General features: G+C 47.0%; 1 protein-coding gene across 1 annotated transcript in view; it reads right to left on the bottom strand.

Annotated features, from left to right (window-relative positions):
- Positions 1-3,076: 3,076 nt before the first annotated feature.
- LOC141053965 (uncharacterized) overlaps positions 3,077-16,432 on the bottom strand; it is a 91,895-nt gene continuing 78,539 nt past the window's right edge. The window contains exon 3 of the mRNA XM_073551120.1: positions 3,077-5,516. Coding sequence (XP_073407221.1) covers positions 3,748-5,516 — 1,769 coding nt within the window. The 3' untranslated portion in view covers positions 3,077-3,747. The remainder of the gene's footprint in view (positions 5,517-16,432) is intronic.

Raw genomic sequence — 16,432 nt, 5'->3', positions numbered from 1 at the left:
GCTGAAGATGGTGGTGCAGGTCTTCCTGTGACCAACTGAGGAGGCGGTGGAGGAAGTGAAGGTATGAGTAGGAGGCAACCCGGACAGAACATCCAGCAATACTAGGTGGTGGTAGAGCGTCAGGTAGAACGCCTTCCGCCTCTGTCTCAGCCACCACTATATTTACCCAGTGGGCAGTTAGGGAGATGTAACGTCCCTGGTCGAGCTTACTGGTCCACGTATCGGTGCAGAGTACACACAGAAGCGTAATGGAATGCACTCCCACAGACAGGGGAATGTAGAGTACACAGAGCAGTTTAAAGGACAGTACTCCCACAGGCGGGAGGGTGAAGAGTACACACAGCGTCTTAAATAACAGAGCTCTCATAGGAAGGGAGTTGCAGAGTACACATGGCAGCATAAAGGACGGTGATCCCACAGAAATGGGTGCAGAGTACACATGGCATCTTAAAGGACAGTACTCCCACAGATATGGGTGTAGAGTACACACGGCAGCTTAAAGGACAGTACTCCCACAGACAGGGGAGTGTAGAGTGCACACAGCAGCTTAATGAACAGGACTCTCACAGACAGATTTCAGACTACACACAGGGGCTTAAAGGACAGAACTCCCACAGATATGGGTGCAGAGTACACACGGCGGCTTAAAGGACAGTACTTTCACAGACAGAGAAGTGTAGAGTGCACTCAGCAGAGTAAAGAACAGGACTCTCACAGACAGGAGATTTTAGAGTACACACAGGGCAGCAGCTTTTAGCACAGTACTCCCACAGGTGGGGGGGTGCAGAGTACAGAGTGGCTTTTAGCACAGTACTCCCACAGGCAGGGGTGCAGAGTTCACAGAGCAGCTTTTAGTAGAGTACTACCCAATATATGGGTTGCAGAGTACACAGAGCAGCTTTTAGCACAGTACTCCCATAGGCGGGGGGGGGTTCAGAGTACACAGAGCGGCTTTTAGCACAGTACTCCCACAGGCAGGGGGGGTGAAGAATTTACAGAGCAGTTTTTAGCAGAGTACTCCAACAGGCGGAGGGTGCATAGTACACAGAGCGGCTTTTAGCACAGTACTCCCACAGGCAGGGGGTGCAGAATTTATAGAGCGGTTTTTAGCACAGTACTCCCACAGGCGGAGAGTGCACAGTACTCCCACAGGCGGGGGGGTTCAGAGTACACAGAGCGGCTTTTAGCACAGTACTCACACAGGCAGGGGGGTGCATAGTACACAGAGCGGCTTTTAGCACAGTACTCCCACAGGCGGGGGGGTGCAGAATTTACAGAGCAGTTTTTAGCTGAGTACTCCAACAGGCGGAGGGTGCATAGTACACAGAATGGCTTTTAGCATTGTACTCCCACAGGCGGGGGGTGCAGAATTTACAGAGCAGTTTTTAGCACAGTACTCCCACAGGCAGAGGGTGCATAGTACACAGAGCGGCTTTTAGCACAGTACTCCCACAGGCGGGGGGGTTCAGAGTACGCAGAGCGGCTTTTAGCACAGTACTCCCACATGCAGGGGGGTGCATAGTACACAGAGCGGCTTTTAGCACAGTACTCCCACAGGCGGGGGGGTGCAGAATTTACAGAGCAGTTTTTAGCAGAGTACCCCAACAGGCGGAGGGTGCATAGTACACAGAGCGACTATTAGCACAGTACTCCCACAGGCGGGGGGATGCAGAATTTACTGAGCAGTTTTTAGCACAGTACTCCAACAGGCGGAGGGTGCATAGTACACAGAGCGGCATTTAGCACAGTACTCCCACAGGCAGGGGGGTGCATAGTACACAGAGCGGCTTTTAGCACAGTACTCCCACAGGCGGGGGGTGCAGAATTTACAGAGCAGTTTTTAGCTGAGTACTCCAACAGGCGGAGGGTGCATAGTACACAGAATGGCTTTTAGCATTGTACTCCCACAGGCGGGGGGTGCAGAATTTACAGAGCAGTGTTTAGCACAGTACTCCCACAGGCAGAGGGTGCATAGTACACAGAGCGGCTTTTAGCACAGTACTCCCACAGGCGGGGGGGTTCAGAGTACGCAGAGCGGCTTTTAGCACAGTACTCCCACATGCAGGGGGGTGCATAGTACACAGAGCGGCTTTTAGCACAGTACTCCCACAGGCGGGGGGGGTGCAGAATTTACAGAGCAGTTTTTAGCAGAGTACCCCAACAGGCGGAGGGTGCATAGTACACAGAGCGACTATTAGCACAGTACTCCCACAGGCGGGGGGATGCAGAGTTTACAGAGCAGTTTTTAGCACAGTACTCCAACAGGCGGAGGGTGCATAGTACACAGAGCGGCATTTAGCACAGTACTCCCACAGGCAGGGGGGTGCATAGTACACAGAGCGGCTTTTAGCACAGTACTCCCACAGGCGGGGGGGGTCAGAATTCACAGAGCAGTTTTTAGCAGAGTACTCCAACAGGCGGAGGGTGCAGAGTACACAGAGTGGCTTTTAGCACAGTACTACCCCAGATATGGGTTGCAGAGTACAGTGTTGTTTGCAGAGTGCACAGTCACTGTCTGTCCCTCACTCCAGCTGCATCCTATCTCTACACTAATCAGAACAGAATGGCGGCTGACTCGTGATCTGGCCTTTATAAAGGCCTGGTCACATGCTACGCCAACCAATTACAGCTATGTCAATACTTGGAATTGCTGTGATGGCTCTGTAAGTGCCCACAGTCTAAAGGCTTGCTGATTGGCTGGGCTATAGCCTTTCAACAAGCTTTATTAGACTGGCAAACCCAAACAGGAAACTGGACAGACAGTAAAAACACCATGTTCGGCATTCGGTACCGCACACTAGGTGTCCAATACGAACCTCAGACTTTCCAGTTCGGGTTCGCTCATCTCTAATGTCCAAGTCACTTTCATAGTATATGGGGGGAACGGTGCATTCCTTGCTCAGGGGTCATGTGTAGTCTGTGTCCTCCCATGATCCAGCCTACTGACAGCCCACTCGATGGCATGTAGAGGCCGGATGCATTGGCACATCTCAGGGACATATGCTTCACCATCTAGAAATCCATAGAAAATCCAGGATGCGGGCACATCTGACAAGGACAATTCAAACCACTGTGAGACAGTAAAGCTTCCTTTATTGCAAGTAGGTGGCTACAAGATTCATTATATATCATATTGGTATCTTCCCCTGAGCCACAATGACTAACAAATAGGGGAAAAGGACATCAGGAAGAGAAGCCTTCTATGTAACGTGCACATAATCAATAATGATGAAGACAGAAGAGCAGAACACAGAAAAGCAACACAAATTGTAAGTTCTCAGTCACAGGAACGAGATTTCATGAGAACAATTATCAATAGTGAGAAAGTGAAATGTGAGTAATGTGTCTGGTGCCTGGAGGTTACATGAGATGGACGGGACTTCTGTTCATGAGAAGAGGCGCCATCACTCTCCTGCTTATGGTGGATTACTACCAGTGTGGAGCCGCGACCAAAGAGATATTCCAACTATGGGGGGAAGCAGAATAATGAAATATAGGCACGTTCCCCATATTACTGTATATGTTATCACAGTGACCACCGCTTGTGTAACTATGATGGACAGCTTGTCGCCAAAGGGTTTAAGAGCAAGAGCATCGCTCCAGGAAGGTAATAGGACAATAGGAACCCAAGGTCTCAAGAAGCCATGTTTGTTTGTCATAATGTGACTATAAAATGGCTACTTCTGTGTGAATGTTCTTATGTTTGTAAAGAGATGATCTCCAAGTTAAACATTTCCCACATTCTGATTATGAGTACGGCTTTTCTCCCGTGTGACACCTTTGATGATTAGTAAGAGCTGATTTATGTGAAAACCATTTCCCACATTCTGAACATGAATATGGCTTCTCTCCTGTGTGAATTTTCTCGTGATGATTAAGCTGTGATTTCTGTGCAAAACATTTCCCACATTCTGAACATGAATATGGCTTCTCTCCTGTGTGAATTTTCTCATGACTATTAAGATGTGATTTATATGCAAAACATTTCCCACATTCTGAACATGAATATGGCTTTTCTCCTGTGTGAATTTTCTCATGACTATTAAGAGGTGATTTCTGTGAAAAACATTTCCCACATTCTGAACATGAATATGGCTTCTCTCCTGTGTGAATTTTCTCATGACTATTAAGATGTGATTTATATGCAAAACATTTCCCACATTCTGAACATGAATATGGCTTCTCTCCTGTGTGAATTTTCTCATGACTATTAAGATGTGATTTATATGCAAAACATTTCCCACATTCTGAACATGAATATGGCTTCTCTCCTGTGTGAAATTTCTCGTGACGATTAAGCTGTGATTTCTGTGCAAAACATTTCCCACATTCTGAACATGAATATGGCTTCTCTCCTGTGTGAATTTTCTCATGATAATTAAGATGTGATTTCCGGGAAAAACATTTCCCACATTCTGAACATGAATATAGCTTCTCTCCTGTGTGAAATTTCTCATGACTATTAAGATGTGATTTCTGTGCAAAACATTTCCCACATTCTGAACATGAATATGGCTTCTCTCCTGTGTGAAATTTCTCATGACAATTAAGCTGTGATTTCTGTGCAAAACATTTCCCACATTCTGAACATGAATATGGCTTCTCTCCTGTGTGAAATTTCTCGTGACGATTAAGCTGTGATTTCTGTGCAAAACATTTCCCACATTCTGAACATGAATATAGCTTCTCTCCTGTGTGAAATTTCTCATGATAATTAAGCTGTGATTTATGTGCAAAACATTTCCCACATTCTGAACATGAATATGGCTTCTCTCCTGTGTGAAATTTCTCATGACAATTAAGCTGTGATTTCTGTGCAAAACATTTCCCACATTCTGAACATGAATATGGCTTCTCTCCTGTGTGAATTTTCTCATGACTATTAAGATGTGATTTCTGTGCAAAACATTTCCCACATTCTGAACATGAATATGGCTTCTCTCCTGTGTGAATTTTCTCATGATTATTAAGAAGTGATTTCTGTGCAAAACATTTCCCACATTCTGAACATGAATATGGCTTCTCTCCTGTATGAATTCTCTCATGTGCAACAAGATTTGATTTAATTGAAAAACATTTCCCACATTCTGAACATGAATATGGCTTCTCTCCTGTGTGAATTTTCTCATGATTATTAAGACGTGATTTCCGTGAAAAACATTTCCCACATTCTGAACATGAATATGGCTTCTCTCCTGTGTGAAATCTCTCATGTATAACAAGATATGATTTATGTATAAAGCATTTCCCACATTCTGAACAGGAGTATGGCTTCTCCCCTGTTAGAGGGCTTTTATCTTCAGGATTTCTTCTGTGACTTTTGTTTTGTTTAACAGTCTGTGATGAATTTGGAGATAATTGTTCATTAAAATAAGAGGATCGGTCTCTGCTGTGAACAGCTGGGAGTATATCTGAGATGTCTTCATGCTGTGTACAAGTATCTTGTGTGATACTCGAATCTTCTGCATTAAACTCTAAAGATATCAGATGTCCCTTGAAGCTCCTGGTACAGTCATCTGTCAAGAATAAAATGTATGTTATTATTTTTAAATAACATGACCTAAAATATTATATTTGCATTTCCTGATGAAGATGAAGAGAATTTTCAACTTTCACCACGACAACGACCATAAGCATCCTCGAAGTCCCCATAAGAACGGCTTCACCAGGAGAAGATGGATGTTCTGGAATGGCCAAACCCCAGCCCAAAACTGAATGCAAATTCTGTGGGGACCTGAAGAAGGCACTGTACACAGGAGACACCCCAGCAATCTGACAGATATGGAGTGTTTGCACGGAAGAGCAGGCAAAGATCGCCAATTGTAGATGTCTCTTGAGATAGATCCAGACCCATATAGACTGAATTCTGCCAGAAATTCAAATTAGACTGCAACAAAGTATCAGTGTAAGGCATCTTTCACATTTTCACTTGTCCTGACTCTTGATAGTTCTGAAACGGGAAAAAACAGTACCGGTGCTATCAGTGTCCACATGTAAAAACCGTGTGGCATCCTTGTGCACCATCAGTGTGACACGTACTGGAATAGAATGCAGAACAGAAATGACAAATGTTTAGGTGTTAGATGTGCAAACAGAGGATAGACAGCTAGAGAAATAGATAAAAGCTATATAATAGAAAGATACAGTTGAAACCAGAAGTTTCCATCCACTATATATAAAAAGACTAGTGTTGAGCTTTCCGATACCGCAAGTATCGGGTATCGGCCGATATTAGCTGTATCGGAATTCTGATACTTAGTTCCGATACTTTTTTCATATCGAATACCGGAATCGGAAGTTCCCATAATGCTAGGAGCCCGCTCGATTTGATTCAGCCAATGGGGATCCTCAGAAATGTGGGCACATCCTGTTAGGCATGTTAACTACTGGCATGGCTGTGATTGGCTGCTGAAATGATGTCATGATGCACTATAAAACCCGCCGCCGCCATTTCTGGTTCACTCTGCTGTGAATTCAGTTAGGGACAGGCTGCTGTTGAAGACTGTGAGGGACAGTTAGAAATAGTGATCATAAAAAATATCTATTGCTTTACCCAGGCTACATAATCCACCACTGTAGCATTTTGTTAGCCCAGCAGCGCTGTTTTAATAGCTGTCTGCAAGGGCTGTGTGAGTGCAGACCCACGCTGTGTAGTGTGTCCTGCAGGCACGTCTGCTTGTAGGCCGCCCAGCGTGTGTCTCTGCCTCATACACATTTTTCTTTTATTGCTGCTTTTTTTTTTCTCCTGTATAGTGTGCTTCCATACGTATCCATATACTTTGGTTGCAAACACTAAAGGAGTGGACAGCAGAGCCTTTCTGCAGCCTTTCAGTGCTATAGCCCATTTCTCTGCACTGTTCTTCACTGTCTGATAGGTCTCTCTGTGTGTGAGTGCAGCTCACATTGCAGTGTGTTCTACAGCCACCGCTGGTTGTAGTCCGCTCAGCGTGTGTCACTGCCTCATACACAGTCCTTTTTTTGCAGCTAATTTGTCCAGATTTTTGCTCATATATTAGTGTGCTTCCATCCGCATCTATTGTCATTGGTTGGTTGCAAACACTATATAGGATTAGATAGAGGAGCCTTTTTGCTGGCTTGTGCCCTTCAGGGCCAGCCAGACTAGTATCACCCTATTTTTTGGAGCCTCATCGATTACATTGTAGGTTAGCTTCCTGCATTGTAATAGCTCCAAAAAGTTTGTGATACTATAGCTCTCAAACTTTGGTCACATCCTTTTATTTTTCCCCCCCAAAAAAAAAAAATGGAAATAAAGTTCACCAAACACTCCACTTTACAGTTGTGTAGGCCACATTAGATCATATTAAAGTGTAGTACACACACTCTTGTCAAAATTAGTGTTTCTTATACTGGTTAGCAGGTGTTCAGGAATAAGAACACTAAGCCCCCCTTTTTCACTTTTCTGCCTATCTTTATCAGTCTACCAAGATGAAGAAGGCAGGGAGTAAGGCACATGGTCGTGGGCGTGGAGTTTCAGGAGGGAGAAGACGTGGGGATTCAGCAGGGAGAGGACGTGGGGATTCGGTGCCTGCTGCGGCCACCAGTGACCCAGCATCCCCCACTTTTACCAGGCAACAGTCCTTTGTGCGCAGCTTTGTAGGACCTCGCCGTACCCCACTGCTGCGAGACGAACAAATTGAAGCCGTTGTTGGATGGATGGCAGCTAACGCATCCACTTCAATGACTTCCGCATCCTCCCAGGGCCAGAGCACTGAAGAGCAACCATCTCTCTCTTCACCACCTGCCAAATTGCCCAGGCAGTCTGAGAGCCCTGGACAGGAGCCATCTCAATCTTTACTTCTGTTCTCAGAATCTGTTGGCTTGGAAAGAGGTGGCCAGACAAGCAGCAGTCTAGAGCGTGAAGAGGGAGTATGCAGTGATGCGCAACTGCTTTGTCCCTCTGAATCTGAAGAGGCGGGTGGGCCTGTGCCTATTGTCAGCACACCTCAGTACGCATCTGATGATGATGAGACTCAGTTGCCAATTTCTGGTGCGTACGGTGCTGGCGAGACAACCCAGGAGAAGCCGGTGCTTGAAGAGGGTAGTGGAGATGATGAGGTCCTTGACCCATCATGGCGTCAGCCACAGGAAGGTGGTGGGAGCAGCTCTGAGGAAGAGATTCCCCGAACGGCCAAAACAGGAGGGAGAGGGCGGGGGCAGACTTGGTTGCCTGTATCCTCCACTTTGGCACCCGTGAGGAGCAATCCTCTTCCAAAAAACAAAACGGGCACTCCCAGGACTTGCAGTGCGTGGTCTTTTTTTGACACCGTTGCAGATGACATTTGCTTTGTCAAATGCAAGCTGTGTCATCAGAAAGTTAAACGAGGGAAAAATGTGAGCAACCTCAATACCACAAATGTGTGGAAACATGTGCGTACCAAGCACGAGGTGGAGTTACACAGACACACTGAAGATGTAGGCCAACCTTCAGCAGCACCTACCACCTCTTCAGCTCATGTTGGGGGCTCTTCCTCCAGCTCACACACAGCTGGTTCGGCTTCCTCACTGGAACACCATGGAAGAACCTCTGCCACTGTTGTCCAGAGACCCAGTGAAATTCCACCCACTGAACCACGTTCTCAGTCATCATCACACTCCCAGGGCAGTCACCAGCAATCGGTAGCACAGGCATGGGAGAAAAATCGTCCATACTCGGCAAACCATCCCCGAGCACTGGCTCTGAATGCCGGCATTGCCAAACTACTGGCCCTTGAAATGCTGTCATTCAGGCTGGTGGAGACTGACACCTTCTGGAACTTGATGTCATTGGCAGTTCCACAATACAATTTCAGCAGGCAAGCCGTCCCTGCCCTGCAATAGCATGTGGAGGGAAAAATTAAAAATGCGCTACGAAACGCCGTCAGTAGCAAGGTCCACCTGACCACCGATGCGTGGACCAGTAGCCATGGACAAGGACGATACCTTTCCCTCACTGCCCATTGGGTCAATGTTGTGTAGCCGGGTACAGATCTGGAGAGTGGCTCTGTACGTATTCTGCCAACTCCAAGGATTGCAGGAATGCAGTCTGTACATATTGAGTCCTACTCTAGTTCCTCGGAATCAGCACTGCATGAGCCTGTTAGGACAGATATGAGCACAGGTGTGGCCAAACGTCAACAGGCCATCCTTAAATTAATTTCTTTGGGGAATCGGAGCCACACAGCACAGGAGCTCTGGAATGCCATCAAGCAGGAGAGCGATGTGTGGTTTGTGCCAGCGAATCTCCGGCCAGGTTTGGTAGCGAGTGACAATGGCCGAAATCTAGTGGCAGCTCTGGGCCTAGGCAACCTCACTCACATACCATGTCTGGCACACGTGCTCAATTTGGTCATGCAGAGCTTTCTGAGGGACTATCCGGATCTTGATGCACTGCTGCACAAGGTTCGCCTAGAGTGTGCTCACTTGCGGCGTTCCAGCATGGCAAGATCGCGCATTGCATCTCTGCAACGCCGATTCCGCCTGCCAGAACATCACATCATATGTGACCTCCCCACCAGGTGGAATTCTACGTTACATATGTTTGGAGCGTTTGTGTGAGCAGCAGGCAGCAGTAATGGAGTACCAGCTGCATAAGGCGCAAACAAGTCGCACTGTGCGCCGATAACACTTCACCACCACTGAGTGGGCCACTATGAGGGACATCTGCCAAGTTTTGCGTGCCTTCGAATACTCCACGCGGATGGCCAGTGCAGATGACGCACTAGTCAGCATGACTGTCCCCCTTATCTGTCTGCTTCAAAAAACCTTACAAGCACTAAGTGAGGAGGTTTTTGAAGAGGAGTCACAAATGCCATCTGCTTCTGGAAAGTCTGCGCAACGTGGTTCCCCACAAAGGCCTAGGCAGGAGACACTTTGTGAGGAGGATGACGAGGAGTCAATGGAGGAGGAGGAAGACATCTCTCCAGCGGAGGGAGGTACACAAGGCTCTAGTAGTCAGTGTGTACAGTGAGGGTGGGGTGATGCTGAGCAGGCTGAGATGCTGCCTCAAGATGGGGACAGCGTTTCCGGTCCAGTTGGCAGTCTGCAGCACATGGTTGATTTCATGCTGCAGTGCTTGGTAAATGACCGCCGCTTCGCCAACATTCTCCACATGGCTGATTATTGGGTGTACACCCTCCTAGATCCTCGCTACCGGGACAACTTACAAAGCCTCATACCACAGTTGAACCGGGAGCGTAAAATGCGGGAGTACCAAGAAACACTGGTGCAGGCCATCATGTTCTGCATTCCCCCCGTGAGTGTTGCTGGTAGTGCTTTTCAAAGCAGCCATGTGGGTAGAGGCAGTGGAGGAAGCTCTGCACAAAGAGGTAGCAGAGGCAGTGCCGCAGGACAAGGCAAGGCCAGTATGGCACAAATGTGGAAAAGTTTTGTGGGCCCGCCACAAACGGCTACACCATCACAGACGGCTCCAGTCAGCAGGAGGCAACGTTTCCGTCAGATGGTGACAGACTACTTGTCTTGCCCTGTTAGTGTACTCCCAGACGGCTCTTCTCCGTTCAAGTTTTGGGTGTCTAAGCTGGATACATGGCCAGAGCTTAGCCAGTATGCATTGGAGGTGCTGGCTTGCCCTGCTGCCAGTGTATTATCGGAACGTGTCTTTAGTGCTGCAGGTGGTGTGCTAACAGACCGTCGCACGCGACTATCCGCCGATAATGTTGACTGGCTTACTTTTGTGAAAATGAACAAGGCCTGGATCTCACCAGAATTTGCCAGTCCTCTTCCAGAATAAATAATTGGCTGGCAACAGGATCTAGGTCTCTTGTTGTGTTCATATTTCTATGACCTGAACTGTAATTCCTGGGCTACAACAACGCCCATTGTTGCTCAGAAGTGCTGTCCACACAGACAAAATACTCGCTCATGTGTAAGTGGGGTTCGGTAACGTCAGCTGATCCCCTGCTGTGTGTACGGCAAACTGTCCTGCTGCCTCAAACTTCTGACTACCTCTGATTTAAAATGTTCTCTAATTTGCCCTGTCTCCACTCTGTTTTGATTATTTCCTCAGGCCTCCAACGACGCCAGTTGCTGCTCTCAAGTGCCGTCTGCACAATCAACACTTGTTCCTGTGTTACCGGGGTCCTGTAACATCTGCTCATCTCCAGAGGTGAGTCCGGCAATGTCTCTTGCTTTGTCTACATTCCCACTACTTGTAGTGGAAAAGTGGACAAAGCAGGAGACATTGCCTGACTCACCTCTAGGGATAAGCTGATGTTACAGAACCCCAGTAAGACAGGAACAAGTGTTGGTTGTGCAGACGGCATTTCAGAGCAGCAACTGGCGTGGTTGGAGGCCAGAGGAAATACTCGAAACAGAGTGGAGACAGAGGCCTAATTGGAGTATGTTGACAGTTAGTAGTAGTCTAGAAACAATCTAAAACTGCCAACAAGTAGGCCTAAACCTACTACCTGATTTTCCCTGGGCTTCGACACCGCCAGTTGTTGCTCAGAAGTGTTATCCACACAGAAAAAACTCTCGCTCATGTGTAAGTGGGGTTCGGTAACGTCAGCTGATCCCCTGCTGTGTGTATGGCAAAGTGTCCTGCTCCCTCCAAAGTCAAACTACCTCTGATTTAAACCTGGCTCCAAGTAGGCCTCAACCTACTACCTGATTTTCCCTGGGCTTCGACACCGCCAGTTGTTGCTCAGAAGTGCTGTCCACACAGAAAAAACACTCGCTCATGTGTAAGTGGGGTTCGGTAACGTCAGCTGATCCCCTGCTGTGTGTATGGCAAAGTGTCCTGCTCCCTCCAAAGTCAAACTACCTCTGATTTAAACCTGGCTCCAAGTAGGCCTCAACCTACTACCTGATTTTCCCTGGGCTTCGACACCGCCAGTTGTTGCTCAGAAGTGCTGTCCACACAGAAAAAACACTCGCTCATGTGTAAGTGGGGTTCGGTAACGTCAGCTGATCCCCTGCTGTGTGTATGGCAAAGTGTCCTGCTCCCTCCAAAGTCAAACTACCTCTGATTTAAACCTGGCTCCAAGTAGGCCTCAACCTACTACCTGATTTTCCCTGGGCTCCGACACCGCCAGTTGGTGCTCAGAAGTGCTGTACGCACAGAAAAAACACTCGCTCATGTGAAAGTGGGGTTCGGTAACGTCAGCTGATCCCCTGCTGTGTGTACGGCAAAGTCTCCTGCTGCCTACAACTTCTGACTACCTCTGATTTAATATGTTCTCTGATTTGCCCTCTGTCTCCACTATGTTTTGAGTATTTCCTCAGGCGGCCAATAACGCCAGTTGCTGCTCTCAAGTGCCGTCTGCACAATCAACACTTGTTCCTGTGTTACCGGGGGCCTGTAACATCAGCTGATCCCCAGAGGTGAGTCCGACAATGTCTCCTGCTTTGTCTACATTCCCACTACTTGCAGTGGAAAAGTGGACAGAGCAGGAGACATTGCCTGACTCACCTCTAGGGATAAGCTGATGTTACAGAACCCCAGTAAGACAGGAACAAGTGTTGGTTGTGCAGACGGCATTTCAGAGCAGCAACTGGCGTGGTTGGAGGCCAGAGGAAATACTCAAAACAGAGTGGAGACAGAGGCCTAATTGGAGTACATTGACAGTTAGTAGTAGTCTAGAAACAATCTAAAACTGCCAACAAGTAGGCCTAAACCTACTACCTGATTTTCCCTAGGCTTCGACACCGCCAGTTGTTGCTCAGAAGTGCTGTCCACACAGAAAAAGCACTCGCTAATATGTAAGTGGGGTTCGGTAACGTCAGCTGATCCCCTGCTGTGTGTATGGCAAAGTGTCCTGCTCCCTCCAAAGTCAAACTACCTCGGATTTAAACCTGGCTCCAAGTAGGCCTCAACCTACTACCTGATTTTCCCTGGGCTCCGACAACGCCAATTGGTGCTCAGAAGTGCTGTCCACACAGAAAAAACACTCGTTCATGTGAAAGTGGGGTTCAGTAACGTCAGCTGATCCCCTGCTGTGTGGATGGCAAACTCCTGCTGCCTCCAAATTCTAACTACTTCTGATTTAAACATTCTCTGATTTGGCCTCTGTCTCCACTCTGTCTATAGTATTTCCCCTGACCTCCAACACCGCCAGTTCCTGCTCACAGTTGCCGTCCACACATTCCACACTTGTTCCTGGTGTTCTGTAACGTGAGCGGATCCCCCAATGTGTGTCCGGCGCTGTCTCCTGCGCTGTCCACCTTCCCACTACAAGTGGTGGGAATGTGGACAGAGCAGGAGACATTGCCAGACACACATCAGGGGATCTGCTGACATTACAGATCCCCAGTAACACAGGAACACGTGTGGATTGGGCAGACGGCTACTGTACGCATAAACTGGCGGTGTTGGCGGTCAGGTGAAATCCTGGAAACAGATGCCTAATTGGAGCACGTTGACAGTCAGTTGTAGTCTACAACCGATATAACACTGCCACCAAGTAGGCCTCGGCCTACACCATGATTGTCCCTGGGCTCCAACATCACCAGTTGCTGCTCAGAAGTGTCGTTGGCACGGGTACTCCCTCCTGCCCAGCCTGGTTCCAGCACGCCAGCTGTTTCCGGGTAGTGTCAAGGTCACTTTGCCACCAATCCGTTGTCCTGTCGTCTTGCAGCCGGGCTAGCCGACTCTACGGTGCCTGCAGTTTAGGGGACTCCTATGTGGACTGCGGGATCTGGCACTGAAGGCTGGATCCGTAGTGCCAATCGGACATGGATCCCCTGTAGGACTGTGGGTTTTGGTAACTGCGGCCGGCTTGCGGCCTGGCTACTTTGCTTTTGATGGGTACCTTCTGCTACCCACCCGGGTTCCAGCACTGTCAGCTGGTTCTCGCCAGAGCCTTTGGCCTAGGTGCCTCCATCTCGGTATCTGAGGTCCAGCAACGTCTGCTAGTCCTTGGTAGTGCTTTCTAGCACAGGTACCTTCTGCTTAGTAACCGTGGTCCAGCACCGTCAGTTTGTCCTCGGTAGTGCCATTGGCTCTTGTTCCTTCTGCTACCCATCCGGGTTCCAGCACTGTCAGCTGGTTCTCACCAGAGCCTTTGGCCTAGGTGCCTCCATCTCAGTATCTGAGGTCCAGCAACGTCAGCTGGTCCTTGGTAGTGCTTTCTAGCACAGGTACCTCCTGCATAGTAACCGGGGTCCAGCACCGTCAGCTGTTCCTCAGTAGTGCCATTGGATCTTGTTCCTTCTGCTGCCACTACGGGTTCCAGTACTGTCAGCTGGTTCTCTCCAGTTTCTCAGCCTTCTTGTACCTTCTGCTACATTTCCAAAATCAAGCTTTTTGAAATTGTCTTTGGTAATCCTTATTGATCTCCATGACAACGACCCTGATGACGACGACCCTGAATACCACACCAAAGAAGACCAGAAATATGACCCAAAATAATATGACCAAGAGGACAAAGAACATGAAGACAACCACCAAGATACAGAACAAAAGACAGAAGAACAAGAAGCAGAAGAAGCAAAAGCAGAAGAACAGAAAGCAGAAGAACATTAAGCATAAGACTAAAAATCAGAATAGAAGATATCAAAATTATAAGCAGAAAAAGACTAAGCAGTAAATGGGGGTGAGTCCGTTCCTCCTCGTGGAGCCCCTGGAAAATGCCTGCTGCTGCAGGCCAAACTGAACGCGGATAAATCCTGTTGTAAATCTTTTGTGACAGGCAGAACGTAAGGTGTAATCTTATAACTTTTATAGATAAGTACTACAGGAATGCCTGTCACCATAAGAAAGTGAAGAAAAAGATGAATAGGAAGAAGATGAAGAAATAGCATATGAAAATTAATAATAGGTGAATAAGAAGAATATGAAGAATGGAAAAAAAAAGAATAATGGGAAGAAGGTGAAGAAGAAGAAGATGAATAAGGTGAAGAATAAGTTGATGAAAAAAATGCTACTGCTGTGGATCATGAAGGAGAAAGTGTGGGAGAAGTACAAAATAAGGTGAAGAGCATGGAAGTTGTGAAACATACATATCTGACAAAATATAAAAAAGGATAACATAGTCAATATCTTTTTAACTCCGAACATCTTACAAAAAAAAATTTTGAATTAATGCTATGCCATTTGATTGGACCAAACCTCTATGCCTTTAATGTCTCCTCCACCTCCCACAATACATTCTACATGATTCTTATTTGTTTTAAATCATGTAGAATTAGCCAACAAGGAAATAAAGGGCTTTTTTAAATTCCGATACCGGAAGCCCATTGACTTGAATGGGACTTCCGGTATCGGCGATACCCGATATTTTTTTCGTATCGGGCGATACCATCCAATACGATATTTTTGGGTATCGAATGGTATCGCTCAACACTAATAAAGACACATCTGCATGTGCTTCTCAATATCTGACATTAAATCAGAATAAACCTTTCACATTTTAGGACAATTAGGATTACCATAATTATTAATATTTCCAGAATAACGAGAGAGAATGTTTTAAAGCATTTTTAATACTGCAAAGTCAAAAGTTTCAATCCATTTCATTAGTACTTGGTACCATTGCCCTTATCCTGAATGACTTGGGTTAGACATTTAGGATCTCTTTCCACAAGCTTCTCACAATAGTTGTGGGGGAAACTACCTAGAGTGTGTTAATCGTTGGATAGATTCTATGCTACAACCATTGGTTGAGGACCTCCCTTCTTACCTGAAGGATACGAACCAACTACTTCGCAGGATGGATGGGCTTTCATTAGATCCAGGGACGTTGTTTGTTACAGCGGACATTGAGTCCCTGTATACGAACATACGACACAGTGATGGGTTGTATGCTACGAGGTATTTTCTTGAAATGTCCAATCTAAGTATAGGTATGAGGACCCTCATACTCGAACTCCTGGAATTTACCTTGACTCATAATTTTTTTACGTTTAAGGGGTCCTTCTTCCTACAGCTCCAGGGGACTGCGATGGGCGCGGCCTTTGCGCCCACCAACGCAAATCTCTTCCTGGGGCTGTGGGAGAGGGACCTCTTCCTCTCAGATCAGGAGATGTCAATGGAGCGCGTCCTTTTGTGGACGCGCTACATTGATGATGTGCTCCTGATCTGGCAGGATTCTGCCTTGTCCCTTGAACAATTTATTCTGAACCTTAATGACAATGACCGTAATATTCATCTTACTGTTAAATACGATCCTGACCACATTGAATTCTTGGATGTCAACTTAAGGAGAGATGCCTTAGGAAATATACAAACTGATATCTTTAGGAAGCCGACATCAACTAATATGTTGCTTCATGCGGATTCCTCTCATCCTGCTCATATGATTCGTGCAGTAGCAACTGGCCAATTTTTTCGCCTTAGGCGAATGTGCTCTACAGATGACTTTGAATTACGGGCAAACGAACTCAAAACACGTCTTCTTGATCGGGGGTATAGCCATCGGGTAGTAAAAATGGCCTACCACAAGGCTAAATTTAATTCTAGAAATATGCTCTTATATAA

Source organism: Dendrobates tinctorius, unplaced genomic scaffold, assembly GCF_039654945.1.
Source record: "Dendrobates tinctorius isolate UK_male_01 unplaced genomic scaffold, ASM3965494v1 ptg000173l, whole genome shotgun sequence".
NCBI classification, from domain to species: domain Eukaryota; kingdom Metazoa; phylum Chordata; class Amphibia; order Anura; family Dendrobatidae; genus Dendrobates; species Dendrobates tinctorius.
The sequence above is the reverse complement of the archived record's forward strand: the minus strand, read 5'-3'. Positions and strand labels throughout refer to the sequence as shown.